The sequence below is a fragment of the Rhineura floridana genome, chromosome 3 (genome assembly GCF_030035675.1).
Source record: "Rhineura floridana isolate rRhiFlo1 chromosome 3, rRhiFlo1.hap2, whole genome shotgun sequence".
NCBI lineage: Eukaryota > Metazoa > Chordata > Lepidosauria > Squamata > Rhineuridae > Rhineura > Rhineura floridana.
In genome coordinates, this window is record NC_084482.1 from 56385604 (window position 1) to 56412503 (window position 26900).

Sequence of the window (26900 nt, forward strand, 5' to 3'; positions counted from 1 at the left end):
TTCTTCCTCCCCACCTAGCTCCACACCCACCTGAATAATGCTCATGCAAAGAGCCAGCTAGTACTATATTAGGATCAGTAGTGGTGCTATTTATATCAATTTTTAAAACTAAATCACTTTCTTGCATTATTTGGAGAGCACAGACTGAATAATAATAATAATAATAATAATAATAATAATTTAATTTTTAGGCCGCCTATCTGGCCGAAGCCACTCTAGAATGTGTTACAGGAAGCGAGTGTTAACTTCCTGTGTAAGATGGAACACCTCAGGTATTTGCTAGAAACACAGAAGAATGACGAGTCCAAAAGTATAAAATCTGCCATCATGAACGATGCTTCTGCTAATGTTCTGTGCTAAGCTGCTGCAAACATGATACAATTCTGACCTGGTCTTTAGCTTTTGACAGGCTCTGTATTAGAGCCTCAGATTTCTGATATTGATTCCTTTCAGCATTCTCACAACGCCGCTGCCAGTCCAGCTCTATTTGCACTTTAGCCCTTTCCAGAATCTCTTCTCTCTCAGCTGCTAATGAAAGCTGATGTTTATACCTAAGACAGGGAGAAACAAGGTGAATGTTTCTTAAAATGTTTAATTTTGGAGGGCAAAAAATTTAATAGTGCAACAAAATATTCAATAATGATTTTTTCAATCCTTTATGAGGTATGCAGCACATAAGGCAAGAATTCCATTCTATCAGTAGTCATGACATTCAGATCTACACCATACATTTAATGGGTATTCAACACACATTTAAAGCACATGGCTTCCCACAAAGAATCCTGAGAGCTGTAGTTTGTTAGGGGTGCTGGGAATTGTACCTCTGTGAGGGGTAAACTACAGTTCCCATGATTCTTGGGGAAAGTCATGTGCTTTAAATGTGTGATGTAACTACTAGGCCTTTTAGGATATAGAGACAGGACCCAATAGTAATATCCAAAGTGTTACTGTGACTGTTCATGCGAGCAAAGAGTTTGCTTATCTCAGGATAATTTCTTCCAATAGATTTGATATTCTCTTGGAGAGAAACAACCCTGAAGATTCAAAACAAAGAAATAAAACCTCAAGATAGTTTCTTATAGAAAAATATGGGAAACAATGAAGAGATCCCTTCAGCAAACCATTAATATAGTACCACAATGAAAACACAAAGAAAAGACTAACATGAGAAAGGATGTTATGCATGTGAGTGTGTATGGGGGTGTTCTATATATGTGTGTGTGTATATATACATGGAATGCTTTTCCCACATAGGTTTGCCTGGCGTCTACATTTACCTCTTTCTGGCACCAGATGAAGACCTTTCTTTCCTCCTCAGGCCTCAGTTGTTAACATTTCTATTGTTACTGTTGGGTCTTTTTTCACCTAATTTTTACTAATGATTATGCGTAGGCTTGGGGGGGGGTTATTACTGTGTGATCACTTGTAGTAGCCCAGCTAACTATCTGATGGTTTATATTAGTGGACAGAGCAGTCAAGATGGCCACTGCATGATGTAATGGGACCCCAGTAACCTCAGGACTCATATGCTAGAGAAATGCAAACCCGCAGCTAGCAGGGCAAGATATAAACGAAACCCTTTCTCGCAGCAAGCAGAATATAGAAATTGAAACCTTTCCCCCCCAAGTTCTTGAATGGAAAGAGGTGAATGGAGACTCAGGCCAGTGAATGACCCGGGTACGAGCGAGGTAAACTTGAGAGCCCCTTGCACATCTAATGAATGCACAGTCTTCTCCAGAAGATGAGCTGGATTGGAATGAAATGGACTGAGACAAAATGACCAAAGGATGTCCACTAAGTAAACACTGTCCTGGCAGACAAAATGTGAGAGATGGCCGAATCTGCCAACACAGCCTTTCAGCCCTATCTTCAAACCTGGAGGGATGTAACCTCTGAGAAGAACATCACTTGGAAGGAGTGAACCATGAACTTTGGTAAATCTACATCCTGGAGGATAGGATAGTAGCGATGACCGCCCTGGAAAAAGACCCCCAGCTTGCTGAAATATCAAAGTACCAGAAAGTTGCCTGGGACAGAAGACCAGCCTCCTTGGCAACCTCCCTGAATCCATGATGGACAGGTTGAAGTGAACTGAAAACCATGGTCAGTGTGATCAGTACAGGCTGTGAGAATCAGCTGAACGCAGTTACTGGAGAGTCTATCCCACCAGGAGTAAGGAGGCAAGGCATAGAGCAGACTGCTTGGCCAAGGAGCCAGAAGGGCACTGACTGCCTCTGCTTCCAACTCAAGATAAATTGTGAAGAAGTGAGGAAAGCTGAGTGTTGTGAATCAAGTGTTGTGAATCAAGACAAACAGATCTACAGATAAAGGACTGAACCAACAACGCAACTGGCAGAAGACCTCGGTATGGAGTCACTTGTTGCCTGCTAACCTGGACCACTTCGAAGTCCATGTCACCACTGAAATGTTCCATCCTGAAGGGGCAGTGGTGACACCCGGCCTCGGGGACTAAAAGTGTCATGCCTGCTTGAAGACTCATCAACTGAATGCCACCAAAGGGAAAGAACGAAAGCAGAAGTAGAACCAAAGCAGGGACAGACAAAAGTCTATGCCATGTGTTAAATTTGAGACCAAGCGAAATGATTGCACAAAGCAGCGTAACTTTCTTTTTAGAACACTGTGCAACCAAACTGTGTTAAGTGGATTTGGAGAAGTGTGTCAGGCCAAGCCGAGGGTATGTCAAGATGGGACAAATCACACTAAAATAGTAGCAATCATGTCCAGTGAAAAACCTTCTCAGATGCACCAGTCAATTGCCAGAGCAGTGTGGATGGTTCATTAGTCTCTGGAATGTTTGACCAAAGTTTGCTGTGATGCAAAAAAGTACCTTGAAATGGCATGGTGAGATGCACTGGAAGATGCCATAGTGGAGGAAACTCCAACTTTACTGTTTCCAACAAACATGGCCGCCTGGGCCAGAATGTGCTGACTGGCCTGGTTTGTACATCAAACTTTTGCTTAGTGTGAACATGTGAGCATGTGAGCTCCCAGAGGGCTCATGGTTAGTCTGGAGAGAACTTAACCACGAGCCTAGGTTTGGACGGCACATTAAGCCAAACTTTGGCTTTGCCCAGAAAGGCATGGCAGCAAAAAGGACCAGGGAGGGGCAAAGCAGCTATGAGCTCCTCTCTAGGAGACCACATACTCATGAGTTCACACCAAGTCATGACGTGCAAACCAGGCTACTGTTACTCCTTGAGACTTTGGTGTAAGGTGATGAATAAATCTAATTAGTGGTAATAATAATAATAATAGTAATAATAATAAATGGCTGAGTGTGAATATGAACCTAACTCTCCTCAGTCCTAGACTGACACTTAACACTGGTTTTCTGGATAACCTAATTACACTGGATGATCTTAATACTCATGACCATTTACCTTAATAACATGGGGTTGAGCAGGCCAACTGTTAAGTTGTCTGCAGACATAGCACATCAGTGTGTCTGCTGGCAATGGCTGCTTTCATGTCAGCTGCATGCTCAGCTCTTCTGTCTTAAAGCTTACCGGCCATCTAGAGCAGGAAAATGTTAAGAGAACTAAAGCCCTGCAAGACATGCCAGGAGCCAGCCCGAACTCTCTCTCTCGAGTTGTTTGTGGGCAGAGAGCCAGAAGTCACCAATATTATGTCAGACTGTGCACCTGCCTCTTTCTCCCTTCGGCTTTAAAAGGTCAGTAGCCCTTAAGACAGGTCAGTGCCATTTGTGCAGAGATCAGTTTGCCCTGTTTTTTCCTTCTGTGAGTTGAAGGGCAAACATAAGGATGAATGTGTGTTTTCTCCTGCCATCGCAAAGTGGCAGCAGAGAACCAGTAGCAAGAACAACTTTTATTGATGTGTAAATCAACCAGTGTTACTGGCACCTGCCTGCCCAGGGCCTCTCTCCACCTTCCCTCTCAGTTGAAGCAGGAACACCTCGTGTTAAGAGCAGGTTTTGCTCACAGGATTTTATCCTCTTAAAGGAGGTCGTAGTAAAACTACTCCTGAAGAGACCTTTCTTAAACTTGGAAGATCTTAACAACTATAGGTCAGTGGCAAACATCTTCTTCCTGGACAAAGTGCTCAAGGGAGTAGTGGCAACTCTTGGTTGAGACATTTCCTAGATTCATTTCAACTGGGGTTTAGACCTAGCTTTGGCACTGGCGCTGCCTTGTTTGCCTTCTGGAATGGCTTCTATCAGGAGAGAGAGAAAGGGAGAGAGGCGCAAGAGTGTGACCCTGTTGATCTCTCAGGGGCTATCAGTCTCTCAGGCAGTAGCAGTTGGTGGGGTGGCAAAGGCAGACTGGCACTGTGCATCTGGCTTCTGGAAGCCTAATGTCACTGCAACTTACCAAGAGGGGGAGAAGTTCAACTAGACATGGGGAGCTCAGCATGGTGCAGGTGTGGCGTGTGAGCCAACCCAGAGGTCCTGCAAGTACCATGTCAAGCTCCCTGCACCGTGCCCCTCCCCCTCTTGGTAAAAGGGAAGGCAGGTGTGCAACACCACCTTACCACCCCATCAACCACTACTGTTTGCAGGGGCTATCAATACCAACAACCATGGTGTCATTCTGGAGCATCTGTGCAAATTGGGCATGGACAGTACTGCGTTACGGCGAGTCTATTCATACCTAGGTAGTCATTGCCAGATGTTGCTGGGGAATTTCTGCTTGACCCTGTGGCATTTGCATTTTAGGATCTCACCAAATTCCACCTTTCCCTCTATTCTGTTTAACATCTACATTAAACTGATAAGGTCATCCAGGGATTTTGAGTGTATAATCATCAGCATGCAAATAATGTGCAACTTGTTTCTCTGTTCTGGAGAGGGCTGCATTCTCCCTAAGGATCAAATCTCCCTAAAGCAGAGATGGAGAATCTCTAGCTAGCAGACCAAATTGTGGTTGGATGTACTCTGAAACTGATCATGAAGAAATTCCCTTAAAAAATACTGGTTTAACCATCTCAAAAAACCATTCACCTCTCAATATCTTGCAGTAAGCTATATAATTGTCCTCTTAGCTTCACATCTTCCTCTTGCAGTGCTTGAATCTCAAGGTGTTTTGAAACTGTCTCCCTGGATATCTGAGCTACTTGAGAATCCCAGCTTTTTTTCAGTGCCTCCAGCTCTTGTTCAAGTCTATATAAATATATACAGAACACAAGTTTGATTACATTAATGGGGATTTCTGTTTTAAGCAAAGCAAACAAGTAAAAGAAAAAAAACCTGGCAAATAAGCGTTCAGTCTCATTTATGTAAGTAGCCTGAGAGGCATTCAAAACATTAAATATTAGAAGCTTCAGTAAAGTGAAATTTACATAGCATTACAATGATATCGGGGAAAATCAATAATACAGAACAGACCTGGATACATAGAAATTTCAGATAACCAAGTAATGGGTTCCTGGTGTATTACAACTGCAAACAGGAGGAGGAAGTATTGGAGGAGGAAGCACCAGATGTTTTTTCACAGGAAAAGGCTGTAATATGCTCTACTGGTGTCTTTTATACTCAACAATTGGTTCCCAAGTACAAAATATAACCAATTCAGAAAAGGTCCTGATTTCTTCTGGTTAAGTGAATCTGCAATTTTAGATGTGTTTCATCATGTTAATCTACTTTTCATCAGGCAGATGTTAGATAAGGAAGACAGTGATGAAGAAGAGATCATATCCCTGGGATAGCAGGAAAACACAGTTTTTCCTCTCACCCTAGCCATGCAACCTTCAGTATGCATCCAGATAGACATTATTTCTCAAAATATAATTTGTCTCATTCTAAGAGATTTAATGAACTGTCTGAGTATAAGGGTCCCCAAAACTGAAAAATCCAAAGCTATCAAAATATGAATCCAATCCTGTTTTCTTTCATATTCCTTAAGAAGAAAAGTTTTGAAATCTTAGAGCTGAGTTCCCTAGGGAATTAGGCAATTTTATGGTGGATAAAGCTACCAACAGCTGTTAGTCATGATGGCTAATACTACCTCCAGATTCAGAGGTAGTATGACTCTGAATAACAACTACTGAAGAACAACAGTGGGAGAAGACTATTGCCCACATATCCAGTTTGTGCGGTTCACAATAGGCACGTGGCTGGCCAATGTAGAAACAGATATTGGACTAGATAGGCCTATAGTCTGATGCAGTGAGTGTCTTATGTTCTTATGTAAAGTAAAGGTAAAGGTGTCCCCGCACTTGTAGTGCAAGTCATTTCCGACTCTTAGGGTGACATCTTGCGACGTTTACTAGGCAGACCGTATATATGGGGTGAGATTGCCAGTTCCTTCCCTGGCCTTTCTTTACCCCCCAGCATATGCCAGGTACTCATTTTACCGACCACGGATGGATGGAAGGCTGAGTGGACCTCGACCCCTTTTACCGGAGATTCGACTTCCTCCTTCCATTGGAATTGAACTCCGGCTGTGAGCAGAGCTTTCGGCTGCGTTACCGCCACTTACCACTCTGCGCCACGGAGGATCTTATGTAGTTCTTTATAAAAAGTTTACAAAATAGAAACATGATAGAGTTTTTTAAAATCATGAGTGTTATTGAGACAGTGAATATGAAACAAAGTTGCTCTTTCTCAAAATCGAATATTTAAGATCACCCTATGAAACTAATAAGCAGTAAGTTTAAGATGAACAGAATAAAGTGCTTCTTACATAATAAAAAGATAATCTATGGAATTCACAGCTACAATACACCATAGGCGCAAGGTTAAAAGTTTTTTTTTTTTTAAATAGACAAATATATGTATAATGCATTTATCAATGTAGACAGGTGTACTTGACTCCATGACATCAAATATTAACAAGAAGGGACAGCAGATATCACTAGCTCTCTTATATGCATCCAGTGTACTACGTGAATCCTGATCTCAAATGTTAGGTTTATTCACTGGCTAATGGCTTTGGAGTAATCGTTATGCAAACTATGTATTTTCCTTACCAGACAGCGGGCACTTCCCATCTGATTGGTGAGTGTAGTCTCTCCAGGACATTTATAACGTTCTGCTTTTAGGGAGCAGGTTTTGGCTTCCCTCAGAATTATAATTAGTAGCACCACGCAGGGTACTGTGTTTTCAAAAAGTATTGCTATGGCCTATCTAGAGAACAGATACAAGAATTTCTACAGTCTGCCACTGATTTAGTGAATGATCTTGAACAGGTCCCTACACTACTGTATCTAGTTTTCATCATTTATAAAACATAAACAGTACTATACCACACCTTTGTTAGAACATACACTCCGGCACACCTGATCTCCTAGCATGGAATTATGTCTCTAATAGAGACCAGCAGTTTCAGATGGAGCATGCACGGAACAAGTGAAGGCCAGCAACTATTATTTACATAGCACTTTTAATTTGCAAATATATTTGCATTTTTATTGTGCTTATCCTGTGTGGTAGGCTACTCATCCCTATTTGCTGCTAAGAAATTGCTTGAAATAATAGCTTGTCCAAGACTACACCATTACCTTGCTTAAATTACCCATTGATGAATCAATCCTCCTTTTAAAAATGTTGTTATACTTTTGAACATCGCAGCATCCTAAGGCAATTGAATGGAATACTGAGTGAAAAATAACCTCATTCTCTTTGTATCTGCTGGGGGTTAATTTTATTTGTTGTTTCCTGCTCCTTGTATTATGTGAAAGTAAACCTAAGTGGATATATCTATGACAGCAGATGTGTAGCATGTTGAGACATTTCCCATTACACTCAAACAGTGTTCTCTTAGATGAGAATGGGAAGCAAATGTCTGTGTAGGCCTCTGGGCTCATTAATTCTCATTTATCTGAAGATTTGTAAACCACTTCACAATCAAAAGTTACTAAAATGGTGTACGATAATACAAAATACAGAAGATTATAAATTCAGTAAAATAAAGGCAATAAAACCATTTCTACAACTGCACAATTATTTCATAAAATGACTGGGTCACAATTCAGGGAAAGCCTTTGTAAACAAAAATGTCTTCAATAGCTGCTTAACTGGATTGCATTGGTTATCTTATATACAACTACTTTAATCTGATTTACGTCTCTTATGCAAGCCACTGCAATTTTTAGTCCTTTTTGTAAGCCTTAACTCTGCTTTTTCTAGTTCTGTACTAGTTTTTAAATGGTGCTGTCAAAATTCCACATACATCTAAGACATAAATACATGCACATTTAATTTATGTAACACTATTGCAAGAAAGAATATTTTTGTTTCTGTATTTGTTCTGAACATTCTGTTTGACATTATCATCGCAACTGTACACATAAAGCCAGTGTCTGTGAAAAACCCACAATGACTTCACATTTCCCAAGCAGCTCACAGCTAATGCAGAGCTAGTTAATGATTAATTCATACATTACAGTAGTTTTTTCACATACACACAGTGACATTATCAAATAACTCAAGAATATAGGTGAAGCATAATTTTCTTTTTAAAGAACTATTCTGAGTGTATTCTATCACACCATTTTGCTTGTGTACATTTTCTTCGCTTTAAGTGCCTACTCACTATATTTTAGGCATTATATAAATATTATACATTTGTTACTAATTCTTCACTATACTTTTGGCTGCTCTCCTGGACACAATTAGGCTGCTTAAATTTGATTTCCTCCAAAGGGGTTTAATTAGCCTTTGTGAGGCTTGCAGGCTCTTCAGTGCCTGGTACAAAAAGCAGGATCCAGTCCCTTCTTCCCTGGGCATGAGTGGCAAGCACTTCTGTGTGTACATAGAAGAGGGGGTGATATTTAAATACAACGAGCACCAGCCCTGAGAAGTCCATGAGGGGGCATGCCAGAGGAAACCTTGACTCTGAGGCAGGCTTTTCTAGGGACATGGGGTGCGCTGCTGGAATGCTGCATCGTATTGTACTTGATAGTTTTGTTTGAATTGATCTTATTGGCTGTTGTTTTATAAGTAGTTTGTTTTTTATGCTGTTACCTGACCTGAGGTCATGGATTGGATGAAGGGCGGGATATAAATTTAATAAATGTTGGAGCTGAAATCTCGGTTAGGCATGAACAAATACTCAACTGTGGCACTTTTGATCCTCCCTCTCCCAAACAGATTTGCTACCTGCTAGTCTGTAATTTATCTCTGGAAGTGTTTTTTTTTTTTTAAAGAAATCAGTGACATGTTCAACATCTTTGCTATCTTCTGGTACAAAGGCTGATTTTGATAGGAATTTAAATTACCACAGAACTGAAATGCTAGATGAATTTCCTTAAATCTTTTAGCTGAGTATCATCTAGCCTTTTCAATATCTTGCTATTAAAGTTACTGGACAGTAATACATTGTTCAGGCTCACAATTTGTTTTAAGAGTAAATACACACACACACCAGTTTGATTTGTGCGATTAATAACCATAAACACACATACTTGAAAGCATTATGTTTATATAACATAAGCATATTAAGTTTATATGCTGTCTTTCCAGTTGGATTATCCAAGGCTATTTAATGGAGGCCGATCTTATCATATCAGAGAGATGACAAGATTTCAAGCCCATGCGTTGAGAAGAGTTCAGACAAAAGTGTCCTCTAAGGTTTTTACCTTAAATCAGTATAAAATGTTTTAATTAAAAAAATAAAAATAAGGATGGCATCACATCAGAAATACACATAAGAATTGGCCCGGAGCAGCTGGGGACATGTCTTCCCCACTCATATATAGAACAAAGAGTGGAGTCTACTTTAAATTAAAAATCAAGAGGAAGGTATTGACTGAAACTACACCTACACACCTGGAAATGGAAGTAAGGCACCACAAGCAAGATTAGGGGTAAGTATAATTGCTAGTAATTATAGAAAAAGTCTGTAACCATGGCCTAATGATCACTGTTTGAGGAACTGAGGAAGGCAGAATTCCCTGTGTAACATCATTAAGGACTGCCACTGGAAATTCTCCTCACTTCATACAGTTTGACCTTTTGAGGCTCTTTGGAAGACAGACCAACAATTTTCAGCAAACCTCTGAATTCTGACCTTTCCAGTGAACACAGAACTTAAGAGTTCAAAGAATCCTGTAAGATATAGAAATTATATTGAGACAATGGAGATCATATTATATAAAACAAACCTATATTTCTACATTTAGAGCATGTCTAAGCAATACAAAAATTTGCCATATCCATATTGTTTACTGTTACAAGAGTCTTACACATGGCTAAATACAATTGTTCTATGTCCAATATATACAGTGTTAAATATAGCTTTCAGACAAATACTGTCAAATAATCAACAATGAATGCAAGTCCAAGAAAACAGCAACAGGAGCTAGTAAAAAAATGGAACTTGTTTTAACATAATTGTTGTAATCTAGCAGTCTATTCTGGACAATGAATTCCAGTACTTATAGAGACTATCCTCATTCAAAACAGATTCCCTTTTCAGTGGAGGGAGCCAATCTGCACACAAATCCTTTGTCAAATGCAGATTGGCTTCACCTTAAATTATAGGAGACTTGTGTATACATGTCTGCATGACAGCATTTACAGAACTCTGCCACTTGGGCAAGTGTGTTTAGGACAAGCAGCACTTCTTAGCTTTGAATACCCAGTGGAGCATTGACCAAACTAATATGTAAATAAGGTCCTTATTAAAACAAGTGTACAATCCATTATAATTAGTGGGATGTGGACAGTATCCCAAGTCTCCTAGAGCCCCCAAACATATTCCCAGTAAAGGGCAAAATACAGACTGACTAATACATCTAAATTTACATTTGACCTTTGTTTGAACAGCATATGAGAAAGAGGCTCTTCTTTGGAGGAAATATATTACAATTCTCTATCACTCAGTAGTGAACTGTTACAATTTTACGGGTTCTTACAGTCCTAAAGATATGTGATTCTTTCTGCTGGGAAAATTTTGGAGCTCACCTGAGAAGAAATAAACAATACTTTCAGAAACTATATTCTTAACCAGAAAATCTGCAGCTTGAAATGTTAACAAATTAACCAAGAGTCCTGGAGAAGCAATGCAACTGAGTACATGATGAATGAGCAAATACTTTCAGTTAATCATTCTCCATTAAAGGCCTCTTTCTGAGGCTATTCCAAGAGCTGGTGAGTGCCATTAAGTTAAAGGCTCAAGGCATATCAAAGAAGTAGTACCCTGTTTCACTCATGCTCCATTATCATGAGAAATTTCATATAACATTAATAAAGTGAGTATCTATAGGAAATGATTTGAGACGGATGCTGTATGCCAAGTCCCATGGATACTCCTATGAAGTCATTACATCAGGCTACAGCAGAAGGTGTTAAGGAAAGCAGGGCCACCATCAGCTCTGCTGAGAAGCCAGCTCCATCAGGCTTCTCCCTCCACTGGTTGTCACCTGGCAGAAGTCATTCCAACAGGCTGTACCACAGGAAGGGAAGCAGGGACATCATCAGCTCAGCTAAGAGACCACCAACTTTTGGCTCCTTTCCTTGAACCATTTCTACCCTGGCTGGTCATTATGAGAACTGTAACTAGTACCAAAGTTTGCTTTGTTCTTCCTCCCTCCCAATTCCTTATCCTTTTGCCTTGTGTCTTTTAAACTGTAAACCTGAGGACAGGGACTGCCTTAATACTGATCTTTGTAAACCACTCTGGGAACTTTTTGGCTAAAGAGTGAGGTAAAAATCCAATAAACTAACACAGAAGTTGCGTGAGCACTTTGCCTTTCACCCAAATATTTTAAAGCTGTATTCTTTAAAATTTACACATTAGAAACACATAAAAATAGTCCAAGAGAGAAATCTCCAAAACTATTTTACTTCTTAGACATTAATTGCATTTATAGATATTAATTGCATTTATTCTCTTCTTTACCCTTTCAACATCCCAAGAGGATGCTGGCTAAAGCTGGCATCCTGAAAAATTAATATAAATGTAGTATATGCATACAAAAAGAAACAACTAATTTTTTTTCCTGATTCTTCATTTTATATCTGAACTTTTAATATACCAATTTGTTACTGAATGTTTAAGCATGTTGTACCTGACAGAGGTCTCATTCACATATCACAGGAATGCAGTTAATGGTTTACCATGAATGTGCCAATCTGGTCCATTTTGCTTCTCCCTGCTAGCATGCAACCAAGGGTTTGTTCTCCAAAGAGCTGTGCACACATTCAGGCTTAGCACATTTTGAAGCGGCAGCAATGTGACTAAATTTCAAAGGGTATGTTGCAGTACCTACTCTTAAGTAAGGATTACAGCTCACTGTTTACCACACCTCATAGGTAGACAAGGGGCAACATCCCTCTCAATCGGTTTAGTTATCCTAAGGAATGTGGGAGACTTAGCCCCTCTTTAAATAAAATGCTGAACTGTGGAAATAAGATGCTGTATTAGGAATACTGTGAAGACTATACCAGCTGTTTGCTGGTCCATATTGTATACAAAACAAGTGCAGCACCATGCTCTAAATAGGTATATCTCAACTCAAAATAAGCCATTTAACGTCAGAGTTCATTATGAAATAGGCTTTTTTAAGGGTTCAGTGTTAGCTTCTATGGGTCCAGCCTGCACTCACACAAAGTATTTACAAATACTATTTTTATGAAGTGCCATATCATTCTTATATACAGATGAGGGTGCTTTCTGATGACATGTTATCAGCACCTGAAAATATTTAGGCATGCAGATGTGTGTTTCAATGCATAGTAGTGGATTACATCCTCACATGGATATAGGGGGGGAAAGAGGCTAAAGCACTTTACAAGCACATAAGAACTCAGTCCATGACAATTCAAGTCACACTTACTTTTCAATGACAGTTTCTTTCTCTCTCAAGTAATCTGCATGCCTCCATTCAGCTCGACGTAATTCCATTTCCAAAGTTTCCTTATTTATCTGCAGGTCTCGGATTTGATTTTCCAACTTACATATCTGCTCAGTATGGGCCTCTTTCACTGAAGCAAGCATTGCATCCTTTTCCCTGGCAAATTGATCTATTGCTGCATGTCTTTTTAAAAATTTTAATAAATAATAAAATTAAAAGGAAATTTCTTTTTGGTGCTGCAAATCCCACACTACTGGGAGAAAAAAAAATCAATAAAACAAAATGTTTTCCATTTTGCACATGTGATTGCTGGCCTGATTTGGTCACCCTCCCTTCCAAAACCAGTTCTGAGAGGCTCACATTTGGACACTGGGATTTTCTGTGCAACCAAATGGCATGAAGCTAGTCTGTTGCTTTTTTCCTAGGAGACTGAACAGCTGGATGTGTGTGTGTCACATGGGAATCTATTGGAGGCAGTTCTCAGAGACTGTCAAAAGGGCTGCCTGCCCAATTAGCAATTCTCATGTCACTGAGAGCCCTTAAAAGTAGGTTAGCCCAACATGAGGTCTTTTTGTTATTGATGTTAAGTCAATGCTCACTGTTGGTATTTGCTGTCATCCCAACTGCTCCCATTGCCTAACAAAAATTGGTTTCTAGTTTATGTGCTTAACTGAATCACCAAATTTAGTTTTTTAAAACAGTAGCTAAATGTGGTTAGAAAAAACTAAGCCATGCAAAGCTTTAAGAATAGACTATTTGATACAATCTACCAAAGTAAATTAAATTTTAAAAAATAGATGTGATCTTGCTGTTTTCTACCAGCTGTCTATAAAAACTGGTATAAATTAAAGTTCTGAACCATGTGCATGTTTAGACACTTCTACTAATGCTCTTTTGAGAGCCAGTGTGATATACTGGTTAAGGTGTTGGACTACGACCTGGGAGACCAGAGTTCAAATCCCCACACAGCCATGAAGCTCACTGGGTGACCTTGGGCCAGTCATTGCCTCTCAGCCACAGAGGAAGGCAATGGTAAACCACCTTTGAATACCAATTACCATGAAAACCCTGTTCCTAGGGTTGCTATAAGTCGGAATAGACTTGAACGCAGTCCATTTCCATTTCAATGCTCTTTTATTGTCTTGGAAACACAATTTTGTTTAGCTTCTGTTTTCCCCCTACATAATTATTTTGATCTCAGAATTGTCAGAAACTGGGGGAACTGGTAGTGCTGATATGATGAAAGGCAGGGTAGGCTACCCGGGGAAGAATCCTCCTACATGGCTGAAGATGCCCAACTGAAAGCTGAACATCTCCAGACAATCTGAAGGCTAAAAAGAACGGCAGGACAGAAATACCTCAGTTAACAAATCCTCCAGGAAAGAAGCTTCTTTTAACAAAGTCTTTTTTTGGGGGGGGGGCACACACTCTGACATAGAATGTGGCTCCTTGTCTACTGGATTGTGGCTGTTGCAAGCAGCCCTCTCACACATGGCTGGAACAGCATTCCTTGCCAGGCAGCACAGACACCTCCACAGTAAACAGTGCTTTGGGTGCTCTGGAAGCACTGTTTACTGCAGACACGACTGCTCGAGTATAGGGGAGGATGACAGAGAGAGAGAGAGAGAAAAAACAAGCACGGCGGGGTGGCTGGCCCTTGCCAGCCTGCTCAAGTGTACGGAGATGAGAACTGTGCTCAAAGCTTTAGATTGTTATAGCAAGACGCTACATGATAAAACAAAAAAGGCAAGGCAGGCATCCCTGGATGCATTTTGGAAAAAAGCCTTCAAGTAGTCTCTATGCAGGGTTTACCTGACCTGGTTGTTTCATTTCAGACATGACTATTGTTAGTTTTGAATAAAAAGTTTGCTGAAATATGTTGAACTGCTCTTCTTTTTTGTGGTGTAGGAGCCTCTCCCTATCCTTTCCATGTTATTCCTATCTCTGGTACCAACGCTTCTGTTAAAGATGTCCAGGACCGCATGTACTTCGTTAACTGAGGCATTACTGTATCTGTTTTGCATCCTCAGCGTCTCCAGGTAGGGCTGGAAACGTCCCCTATTTGAAACCCTGGAGAGCAGCTGGCAATCACTGTGGGGACAATATTGAGCTAGATGGGGCTGTGCTCTAATTCATCTAACTACTTTTGGTGCCCAAGAGGCACTCTTTATCACAGACTACTTTTGAAATGCTCAAGTTTAAGAATGGCTTGGTTAAATACTTCAGAGACACACTGGAGAGAAATTGCTAACTACACTTCTTTGGATCCTTATCAATGTGTTTAAAAATGGAGTAAAGGGGAAAGGACCATAATGTCAGAGTAATTATTTGGTGAAACAGAAAAAGTTGTTACAGGATAATGGGGGGGGAGAGAGAGAAGGGAACAGATGAAAATAAATAGTATGTATTCTTTTTAAGGGGCACTTAACACATAATATTTTTACTATATGAAAAACAACACATCATCCTGAAAACTTTATGTTAATGCATATTATACTATTTGTATACACAATCTGAGAGAAGACAGAAAAATATTCAGCCACACCAAAACACCAACAAGTTTATCTGCAGCAATTGCCTACAGCTCACTATCATTTATTAAATTAATGCTCTTAAAGAGAATAGTACACTTAAAATGCAATGTCATCTGTCAGAAGAACTTACTTTTTTTCAAACGTTTCTTTTTCTTTTTTCCAGATCAGCTGTACTGAATCAAGTTTTCTTTCTAAATCCCGTATCCTATATTGGCAAATATTGGAAGAAAATAATGTATTGTATGCAAATACGTAATGCTTTAAAATTAACTTATTCGTACTGAGGATAAAGTCTGAAGAAAAACAAGTTGCATAAGAACTAAAAAAAATAATGGGGGAGGTCAGACCTTATACTGGTGGAGAACAAATCACCATCAAGAAGAAGCCTAAAAAGGAAATTATAAATTTGCTGAAAATGTCACATTTTATTTTGAGTACTTCCCCACACATCCTTGTGGGTTGCACTACTGCTGTGAGAGAAGCTGCCATTTCAGATGGTGTTAAGGAATAGTGGTGATAATCATCATATTAAGATGGTCCGCCCCTGGAGACTATCTTATTTATTTATTTGTTTGTTTGTTTATTGCATTTGTATACCACCCCATAACCGAAGCTCTCTGGCCGGTTTACAACAATTAACAGAATCCATTGGATTCCCGAATGCCCTGAGGGAGTTCCCAATAGATAGAGCAGGTGACCCTGTTGAAGCCCTTGTCACACTATGGAACAGCAAGGCATGTCAGTCTCTTGACACGGTTGCCCCTGAGCACCCTCTCCAGCATTGTGGAGACTGGTTTGCACCATGGTACACCAGAGAACTAAGGGCAATGAAACAGGCTGGACTTTCCTCTTCTCCCAGGCATTTTAGCATATGTTTTATATTGTTTTAAATTTTTAAATTGTGTTTTAAATTGTTTTTTAAAAGATGTATCTTAAATTGTATTTGTTTTTAGTTACTGTAAACCGCCCAGAGAGCTTCGGCTATGGGGCGGTATACAAGTATAATAAATAAAATAAAAAATAAAATAAAATAGAGTGCAAGTGGCAAAAGACGTGCTGAGAATGATTGGGTATGAGTAAAACATAACAGTGCTTACTGTGTGGCAGTGAGGGTGGTGAAGAAGGCCCACTTCTCTGCCACCATCACATTCTCAGGTAAAGAAGTACTTCCTTTTATCTATCCTGAATCTTCCAACATTCAGCTTCTTTGAAGTGGAGCTTTTCCATATTGCCAGTGGTCTGTTGACATCAGTTCCAGGATACTGAATTTTAGACCCTTTGGAGGCCCACTGTGAATTGTTTGCAAGGCAATTTGAGGGTAAAGTTACTTGCCTCCATAGCAATCTTGATGCCCCATTCACATCTACTGTAGTCCCCAATGAGGTGTCCAGTGCAACATCTGCTGCAACTTCTTGGGATCAATTTCAGTTGATGCAGCCTGATGATATGGACAAGGTGCTTGTGACAATGCGGCCAGCAACGTGCCCTCTTGACTCTTGCCCTTCTTGGCTTATTAAAGCATGCTGAGAGGCACTGATCGAATGGATCCAGGGTATGGTCAATGCATCATTGCAGGAGGGATTGTTTCCATTCTCCCTGAAAGAGGTGGTGATATGACCGCTCCTGAAAAAGCCCACCCTGGTCCCACTGGTTTGTGACAACTGCCACCCGGTCACAAATATCCCCTTTCTGGGAAGGTGATCAAGAGGGCTGTAGCGCAGCAATTGCAAGTAATCTTGGATGAAACAGATTATCTTGACCCAAGATAATCCCAAGTGATAAGACCTAAGTGGATGGCAGAGAAGTCTGGTTCAAGCCTAGTTATGGGACTGAATCAGCTTTGGTCTCCCTGATGGATGACCTTTATCAGGAGAAGGCCAGGGCAACCCTGTTATTCTTACTTGATCTCTTGGCGGCTTTGATACCATTGATCATGGTATCCTTCTGCCCCGACTTGGTGAGATGGGTGTTGGAGGCACTGTTTTACAGTGGTTTTGATCCTCTCTCCAGGGTCGTTTTCAGAGAATAGCACTGGGTGATTATCTTTCAGCCCCATGGCAATTGTGCTGTGGGGTGCTGCAGGGTACCATCTTGTCCCTCATGCAGTTTAACATCTATATGAAGGCGAGGTGTCAGTATGCTGATAATATCCAGCTTTATTCCTCTGTAACATCTGAATTGGGAGAGGCTGTGCAAGCCCTGAACCGGTGCCTGGACTTGGTAGTGGGCTGGATGAGGGCCAATAGACTGACTCTGATGGAGTCAGAGCACAAGACGGAAGTGCTGTGGGTTGGTGGTTTCTGACTTCGGATAATTAATCAGTTGCCTGCTTTGGATGGGGTCGTACTGCCTCTGAAAGACCAGATCCGTAGCCTGGGGGTGCTCCTGGATCCATCTTTGTCACTAGAGGCTCAGGTGAACTCAATGGCTAGGAGTGTCTTTTACCAGCTTCGGCTGGTAAGACAGCTGTGGCCGTTTCTGGACCACTACTGTTCATGCACTGGTAACCTCCAGGCTGGATTACTGTAATGCACTCTATGTGGCACTGCCCTTGAGAATGGTTCAGAAGATGCAGCTAGTGCAAGATGCAGCATTGCAACTGCTCACTGGGGCACGGTAACACCAACATGTCACCCCGCAGCTGAAAGAATTGCACTGGCCACCTATTAGCTATCGGGCTAAGTTCAAGTTTCTGGTTTTGCTGTACAAAGACCTATATACCTTGGGACCACAATACCTGAAAGACCATGTTACGTCTTATATACACAGTCGATCACCACGCTCTGCAGGTGAGGGCCTCCTGTGGATACCATCTTATCAGGAGGTCCGTTCCACACAACATAGGAAGCGGATCTTTAGTGTAGTGGCACCTATCCTTTGAAATTCCCTCCCCTTAAATATTAGACAGGCATCATCTCTGTTATCTTTTCAGTGCCTACTGAAGACCTTCCTCTTTCAGCAAGCCTTTTAAGTAGAGACCTTATCCCAGTCTGTGTCTGTGTTGGAATTGCTTTTTAATATGTTTTTAAGGGGTTTTTTTAAAGATGTTTTTAAAGCTTTTTTTAAAACAATTTTTAAAGATGTTTTGTTTTAATATGTTTTTAAGGATGTTTTGTTGTAATATAGTCTGTTTTTATGATGTTTTAGAGCATTTTTAGTGCTTTTGGCTGCCACCCTAGGCTCCTACTGGGAGGAAGGACAGGATATAAATCTAATAAATAAATAAATAAAGTTTTTGTAGAGCTGCTTTTCTAGAAATATTAATAATAATGAGCTACTATTAGAAGCAGCAGCAGCAGCAATGGATAGTGCTATGGATCTAAAAATTCTAATTATACTCATAATCCATAAAAATACTTCCATACAACAGTCAAACTGTTTGTTCACTGGTTTTTTTAATAAAATAAATAGCTATTGATACTAAAATGCTAGACTGATAAAACCACAAGATTTGGCGATATTTGGGCTTTCCTGAACTATGAGTCTAGGACAGATAGACTGCTGGATATAGTTTCTGTTGTTAAAAATAGGATCTGTAGTTTTTAAGGATGTTTTAATTAAGGTTATTTTAGCTGCTCTTGTGGTTAACATTTTTTGTGTGTGTGATTGGTTTAATGCGATTCATGGATTTTTTGGGATTTGTAATAGTATTTACCCTGCTATGAGTTCAGTTCTGATGGAGAATGGGTTAGATATATATTAAATCTTCCTATTAAATATTTTTGTAAACATCATACTACATGCTTCTGCGCAGAGAAGCATTCACACAGTGTGATGCTGCGAGGTAAGGCAAGCTGACAGTGGTGATAGCATCACTACTTGCTCAAGGTGCTCGGCAGTGGCACTCGAAGGTCGCAAGTTGCCCAGTAGTGGCGGTTGCATGCGAATCATGCAGCAGTTGGTGCAGGTGGCAGCAGCACACAAGTCACGAGTCACCCAGTGGCAGCATGCGTGAGAGTTCCCCGAGGTGTCCAGTGGCAGTGTGCGAGAGTCATGAGAATTGCCCGGTGATGGCAGCAGTGTGCCCGTGCAAACCAGGCGAGCAAGCGAGTGGAGCAGAGGAAAACAAGGCACCCTGCGAAGACTGGGCCTGGCCTTTGGTGGGTCAGTCAGTCAGTGGGTGGGTGGGGGGAGAGAGGGGGACCTCCGTGGCAGAGGACTCATGGGGGGAAGGACAGAGACCCATGGAGAGAGGGAGGGAGCACTAGTGACCCATGTGGGGAGGGGAGGAAGTCCTGCTGACCTGTGGGGGGGGAGGGAGGGAGTGATAGTGACCCATTGGGGGGAAGGGAGGGAGGGAGGGAGAGGGGGTGCTGATGAGGTGGGAGCACTGGTGACCTGTGGGGGAAGGAGCTCTGGTGACTCATGTGGGGGTGCGCTGGCAATAGCAGGCAGGTGAAGTAAACAGGGGCAGAGCCCCTAGTAAATAAATAATTAGTTTCTCTTATAGCAAGCCTGCAGGGTCTACACTGAAAACATCTGGAAATCAACATAGCAAATGAATGGCAGGTGCATTTGAACTACATTTTTTTAAGAGATGCAAATGTTCAAATAAAAATCAACAGAATTCAGATGCATGCTGTTACACTCCATAGTCATATGTGGGTTAAGATGTCTGTTCTTATACCCCACATTGCTATTCCCTTGCTATATTTTACCGTTCAGTCAAGCAGTTAGAGAAAGGTGAGCCATTTCCCACTGGCCTCATCCATAGTTATTTCTATTTTAGGTGGGGAGGGGAATTATTCCTTGCATAGCTATACACACACACACACACACACACACACGAAATACAAATATGTCAAACTGTACTTCACTATACACATTTCTTTTCAAGATTTAAATACTACTACTGCTACTGCTAAGTCATGTTAATAGGACAATCTTTGAGTGCTACATGATAGTGGAGGATGAAAACCACACTGCCATATACTGCCACTACGACAGTATTTGACATGACCCACTGTTATGTAAATACAGGGGGTTGTACTCAATGTTGCAGTTCTGCTTGTCCAACAGACTTCCACTCACATAATCGAACTTCCTCCTCCCCTCCTCTGCAGCCCCCTGTGCACCCTCAAAATCTACTCGAGGTTGGGGACTCTCTCAACCAGATTTTGGGGGAGTGTGGCGAGGGGAGAGGAAGTGGAAGTCCCATTGCACTAGTGGAATGCCATTCACACAGTATTGGATACAACAGAAGGTTCATATCTAATTTGGCAGAGATTAAGGGAGCAGACAGAAACAGACTCTGGAAACCAGCACTGCAACTTTGAGCTACACTGTAGCAGTGAGGAATATATGAAGTGAGCCACTGGTATGCCAAACGTCACCTCAAGGACAACAACAACAAAAGCACACACTTTCCTTTTAAAGACATAAAAAGCTTGGTTTAAGAATATATTGGAAGAAAAGAATGGTGAACAAAAAGGAAACTTCTCTTAATCCTCAGGAGAATGGTACAGAACTGAGCATCTTTCACAGCTACAAGATCCTTTATTTCCCAATCCTTGCATTTAACTTCTTTCTCCAGCTCCAAATTCACTGCTTCTGCTGCTTTCAATGATTTAGCTACTTCTGTCCCAGTCGCTTTCAAGGCCTCCAATTCTTTGGTCAACAGCTTCACCTTTCAAAGGAGAACAACAGAACACAGGGCTGTGTCTGGACCTCACATTAAGCCATGGCTTAGCATAGGAGTGGGGAATGTCCAGCCCACGGGCCAAAGCTATATTTTAAAAACCACAGCCATGTATCAATCAGCGGATATCACTCTAATGGATGGGGGTGATGTCAGCTGATGGGCAGGGGGCAGGAATTGATTCTGCACTGGCTGCACAGCCTAAACAGCATGATTTAAACCCTGCACATTAGCTCATGAGTGGCGGTTAAACCCTGCTCACTTTGGCTACACGCACCTGCTCCCCAGCTGAGAAAAGGCACACATAGCCAAAGCTCAGTCTAATTACTTGACTGATGCATTATTTTACTGCTTTTGTAAACCGCTTTGAAATAATTTATTCTGTGAAAAGCAGTCTATATATATATCGGTATATATAATATATATATTGGTAATATAAATAAATAAATACATTGAATAACTATTGCTTTAAAGTGGGCTTATTGCTTTAAAGTGGGCTTACAACATTCAATTTTTGAAAACTATAGTCTGGTATGATGTCTGAATTCATAATCAGTAGTTATGCCTGTTGACTCCACATTGTTCCATGGAAAACCTGGCCATTGATAATTGACGGCCTATGTGTCACAGATTAAACTACACAGGAGGAAAAGCAACGAGCATTAATTTTAGTTTTCTACTGCTGTGTATGTTTAACATTTTGAGGGCACATTTACCTTAAGCTCATGGGACAGAACTACATTGCTCATTTCATCTGCTTTTCGTCGAAACTCATGCTCTCTCTTTTTTATTTCTGCATCAAATTCGACCAGAAGTTCCTGAAATGGAACATATCAAATTGTATGCAATAGTGTGGTCACACATTTATTGTATAGTATAAACAGTATAAACAAAACTTCTAGGATCCACACATTTCCTGTTAAGACAAAACCTTTAGCAGGCATACGATTAGGGCAGATCAGCATGTCCTGTCCTGCCAGGTGCTGACAAGGAAGGAGAGATATCTTGAGTGTGAGGGCAGTGACCTCAGCATATTTCTTGCAGACCATGCAGAAGAATTCATGAGCAGGCTGAAGGGAAGCTTAGGATCACATCTAAACAGACACCCAAATGCATCGATTGGAGATAAAAAAAGGGCTTTGGTAGTCAGGAGAGTGATTGGTTCAGAATGCTATATTTTGGGGTTGAACACAAGGAGACCACAAGAGGAAAGGCATTAATGGGTGGACAAAAAATATATATAAAAAAAATCTTAAAAAGCAATTCCATCTCAGATGCAGACTGAGATAAGGTTTTTACTTAAAAGGCTTGTTCAAAGAGGAAGGTCTTCAGTAGGTGCCGACAAGACAACAGAGATGGCACCTGTCTAATAATTAAGGGGAGAGAATTTCAAAAGGTAGGTGCCACAACACCAAAGGTCTGCTTCCTATGTTGTGCGGAGTGGACCTCACCTGCAGAGTGCAGTGATCAATGGGTATATAAGGGGTAAGATGATCTTTCAGGTATCCTGGCCCCAGGCTTTGTGCACCACACTAGGACCCTGAACATAGTTAGGTAGTTAATGGGCAGCCAGTCCAATTCTTTCAGTAGTGGGGTAACATGTTGGTGATATCCAGTCACGCCACTACATTTTGCACCAGCTGCAGCTACTGAACCAACCTCAAGGGCAGCCTCACATATAGCGCATTACAGTAATCCAGCCTGGAGATTACCAGTGCATGGACAACAGTGGTCAGGCTATCCTAGTCCAGAAGCGGCTGCAGCTGTCTTACCAGCCAAAGCTCATAAAAGACACTCCAAACCACCTGGGCCTCTAGCGACAAAGATGGGTCCAGCAGCACCCAAAGGCTATGAACCTGCTCTTTCAGAGGGAGTACAACCCCATCCAAAGCAGGCAATTGACCAATTATCCAGACTCAGGACCCACCTACCCACAGCACCTCCATCTTGCTGGGATTCAGAGTCAGTTTATTGGCTCTCATCCAGTCCACCACCAAGTCCAGGCACTGGTCCAGGGCTTGCACAGCCTCTCCCGATTCAGATATTACAGAGAAATAGAGCTGGATATCATCAATGTACTGCTGACACTTCATCCCAGATTTGATAACCACTCCCAACAGCATCATATACAGTAGTGTAGTGGCAAATTTAGAAGTCCAGGGTTCCTTCGTGAGTCACCAGGATTGGCCTCAAGGCTAAATTTGACAGGTGACTAGAGGAACCCACCTGTCAATCACATTACATCATTATCCAACTCACTTATCAAAACCTCTTGCAAAACCTCACAACATCCTGCTGGCAATCAGTTGTTGGAAATCACTGCACATGGGGCGTTGCTAACCATGTGCTCAGCGCTTCCCAAAGCACCAAACATACAGCTAGCAATGTGGTTGTTTCTCCCCTCCCCATGGGGGGGGTGAGGACAAAGAAGCAGGTATTTTACAAGCATTGCTGCCTGCAAGAAAGGTATCTCTCACAGCTGATCTGCAAAAAACAGGTTTCTTCCCCCGGTATTTTGCGCATCAGCTGAGAGAAGGACTTCTCTTGCACATGATGCCTGTAAAATACAAGGGGCATTGCTTGGCAAGTGCTTCTTTCTCCTTGCACACTCATTGCAGTCAAAATAGAGGGCGCATGGAGAAAGAGAGAAAGAAGACTAAGAAGTGTGGGTGGAGAATGAGGTGAGGTGGCATTTCCTCACAAAGAAGGGGGCAAAGGAAGGCTGAAGAAAGGGAGAAGGAAAGTTGCCTGTAAAATACAAGGGGAATTGCTTGTAAAGCAGTTCTTTTTCCCTCAGTTGTGCTTTTTGCAGATTGTCTGTGAGAAAGTGGAGTGAGGGGGAGAGAGAGCCTCACAGAGAGTGGGGGAAGACAGAAAGAGTGAAGGGCTAAGAAGAATGAAGCTGCCTGTATTTCACAAGGGGAAGAAACCTGCTTTTTGTAGATCAGCTGTGAGAAGGAGTTCTGTCTCATGTAGTGGCGTCTGTAAAATATCTCCACTCTTCTTAACCTTTTGTTTCTCTCCCCCCACCCTCCACTTTCTCCCAGACAATCTGCAAAAAGCACCACTGAAGGAGAGAAAAAAAAGCTTGACAAGCAATGCACCTTGTATTTTACAAGCAGGCTTCCTTCTTTCAGCCTTCCTTCCTTTGTCCCCCTTCTCTGTGAGAAAACGCTGCTTTGCCTTAGTCCCATCCTCTCTTCCCCCGCCCCAGTGTGGCTGTCTTCACCTACCCTTGGTGTTGGCTGCTATGGGTCTGCCTGGGACTGTTTGAAAGCTCTTTGTTTTAATAAAAGTCTGATGCAAACCCCCTCTTAAACCAGCTTGGCTATCCCTCTTCTTTTCAATAAACTTCCCTCTCTTAGTTCCTGTTGACTCTCTCCCTCCTCGTGCTTCTCTCCTCCCCACAACAATAGATGGTGGGAGCCAATTAGCATGCAAGGAGATTCATATTGACTGCTGATTAGCTGTAGTGACTGGTGACCTTGCTGGATTCTCTGGCTGCAGAGTTGAGAATTGCTGTGGCTTGACTGGCTGTAGAGACAGACAGAGAGGGACTCCAGGAGGGGGGCGGCTGCAAAAAATGTAATGGGGCTGCATCTCAGAGCATCCCCTCAGGAAAACAGACCTGGCCATAGAGATATTAAACAGGATTGGAGATAAGATGGTACCCTGTGGCACCACACAGCACAACTGTCAGGGGGCTGAAAGACAATCACCCAATGTTATTCTCTGCAACTGACCCCGGATACAGGATCGGAACTGCAGTAAAACAGTGCCTCCAATACCCATCTCTCCAAGTCTGCTCAGAAGGATACCATGATCAATGGTGTCAAAAGCCACTGAAAGATCAAGTAAGAATAATAGGGTCGCATTCCCCCTGCCCTTCTCCCAATAAAGGTCCTCTCTCAGAGCAACAAGGTCAATTCAGTCCCATAACCAGGCCTGAACCCAGACTGGAATGGGTCAAAATAATCTGTTTCATCCAAGAGTACTTGCAATTGCTGCAGCACAACCCTCTCAATCACCTTCCCTAAAAGGGGTATTTGCCCCTGGCCAGTAGTTGTCACAAACCAGTGGGTCCAGGATGAGCACTTTCAGGAGCAGTCAGAAAGCCACCTCTTTCAGGGCAGCTGGAACCACTCCCTCCCTCAAATACACATTGACCATACCCTGGATCAATTCGGTCATAACCTTTTGGCAAGCTTTAATAAGCCAAGAAGGGCAAGAGTCAAAGGATAAGTTGCTGGCAGCATTGTTGCAAGCACCTTGTCCACATCATCAGGCCGCATCAACTAAAATTGATCCCAAGAAGCTGCAGCAGACATTGCACTGCACACCTCACTGGGGATGACAGTATATGTGAATGGGGCATCAAGACTGCTATGGAGGTGAGCAACTTTACTCTCAAAGTGCCTTGCAAACAATTCACAGTGGGCTTCCAAAGGGTCTAAAACTTCATTTCCTGGAGTTGATGTTAACAGACCCCAGACAATACAAAAAAGCTCTACTGTACGGCTACTTGATGATGTGATGGAAGCAGAGAAGTGGGCCTTCTTCGCCGTTCTCACTGCCACACAGTAGGCATGGTTATGTTATTTTACTTGTGCCTTGTTAACCAGCACATCTTTTGCTACTTCCTCTCTAGCTATCATCTGGCCTTTTTCACTGCCCTTAGTTAATTGGTGTACCAAGGTGCAAACTGGGCTCCATTATATTATTCCCCTATATATTCACAGAGGGTTGTCTCCAATGCTACATACACCGAGTTCCACTCACACACCAGGACTTTCTCTCTCCACATGCCCACAAAATCTGTTCTGGAGAGTCCCCAAACTCTCTGGAGCAGGTTTTAAGGGTGCTCAGGTGGCTGCAGAGGAGAGGAGGGGGAAATTCCATAGCGCAAGCTAAAGTGTGCTGCACTAAGAGAACCACAGCATTGGATACAACCCAGAGTTTTTTTTTTTAATATTTCCCTTTTAATATTGTTAGGATTTAAAAAAAAATTTTTTTTTTTAAAATCACCTTTTGCAAGGGAGATATAAACTTTTTAAAACAAACAAATAATTAAAACAGGACAGCTCTTCTAATAGTTACATACAAATCTGGAAGGAGGAGAACCCTGAAATCAGAGAAGTAGTGACTCCTGGCAGAGGCCTGAGTGTTTATTTAGCCTTTACAACTGCCTAAAGCTGCTCTTGATTTATAGTAGTGACCTTCCTGAAATTTCAAGGTTGGTGAATTTAGCACAACATTTTGGCTGTACCCCTGTGGAAAGAATTTTACACCATCTCATTTTACCAGACACAATCCTACCAGTTTTCCCAAGAGGAGGCTGCCATGATGGGAAGAAAAGCAAAAACATAAATGCCACCCAATACTTAGAATGGCAAAGCAATTTCATACTGCTCATTATTAATTGTACATTCATGTTATTGTTAACACCAGAAGAAATATGCCACAAACTAGATGCCTGGGGGAAATTAAGTAACTGAAAAATAATGCACTCTTTTCTTTCTGTAAGAAAGAAAAGATTTTGCATTTCCCTATTTAACTCATTTATTCAACCTTCTGTACCTGTCTTTGCAAAGCAAGTTCACCTTCTACTTCCTGGACTTTTCTATCCAGTTGCTGCTTCATATTCTCATATTCCTCACGATGGTGACTGATATCAGAGTCTTTAGAACTATGAATCAGACAAATTTGTATTACCAAACAAAATAGTATAAAACCAAGTAAATTAATATTAAAAATACCAAGCAAATTAGTATTGTAAATATCAAAAATCAACTGACAATAATGCATAAATAAGTTAAAACACTCAAAACTTAATTATGTAAAGTAAAAATCCAGTGACAGCGCATTAATTTTAGCTACAAAAACAATGGCTTTAAAATTAAGTAACCTGTAATAAATGTATACCCTTTTTCAAAGAACTTATAGACTGAATTAAA

The 26900-nt window shown here is 41.4% G+C and overlaps 1 protein-coding gene across 10 annotated transcripts in view; it reads right to left on the reverse strand.

Annotated features, from left to right (window-relative positions):
• The window catches only part of CCDC57 (coiled-coil domain containing 57), a 95054-nt gene that overhangs the window by 51780 nt on the left and 16374 nt on the right, over positions 1-26900 (reverse strand). For 9 of the 10 annotated variants that reach the window (XR_009761291.1, XM_061615970.1, XM_061615971.1 and 6 more), the window contains exons 3-9: positions 26524-26632; positions 21663-21764; positions 20777-20934; positions 15439-15513; positions 12757-12957; positions 4979-5137; positions 389-551 (exon numbers count right to left, since the gene is read on the reverse strand). Coding sequence is in view for 9 of the 10 variants with exons in the window: in XM_061615970.1 (XP_061471954.1) it covers positions 389-551; positions 4979-5137; positions 12757-12957; positions 15439-15513; positions 20777-20934; positions 21663-21764; positions 26524-26632 (967 nt within the window). In the remaining variant the exon portion in view is untranslated. The remainder of the gene's footprint in view (positions 1-388; positions 552-4978; positions 5138-12756; positions 12958-15438; positions 15514-20776; positions 20935-21662; positions 21765-26523; positions 26633-26900) is intronic. The other variant, XM_061615974.1, reaches the window with a different exon arrangement.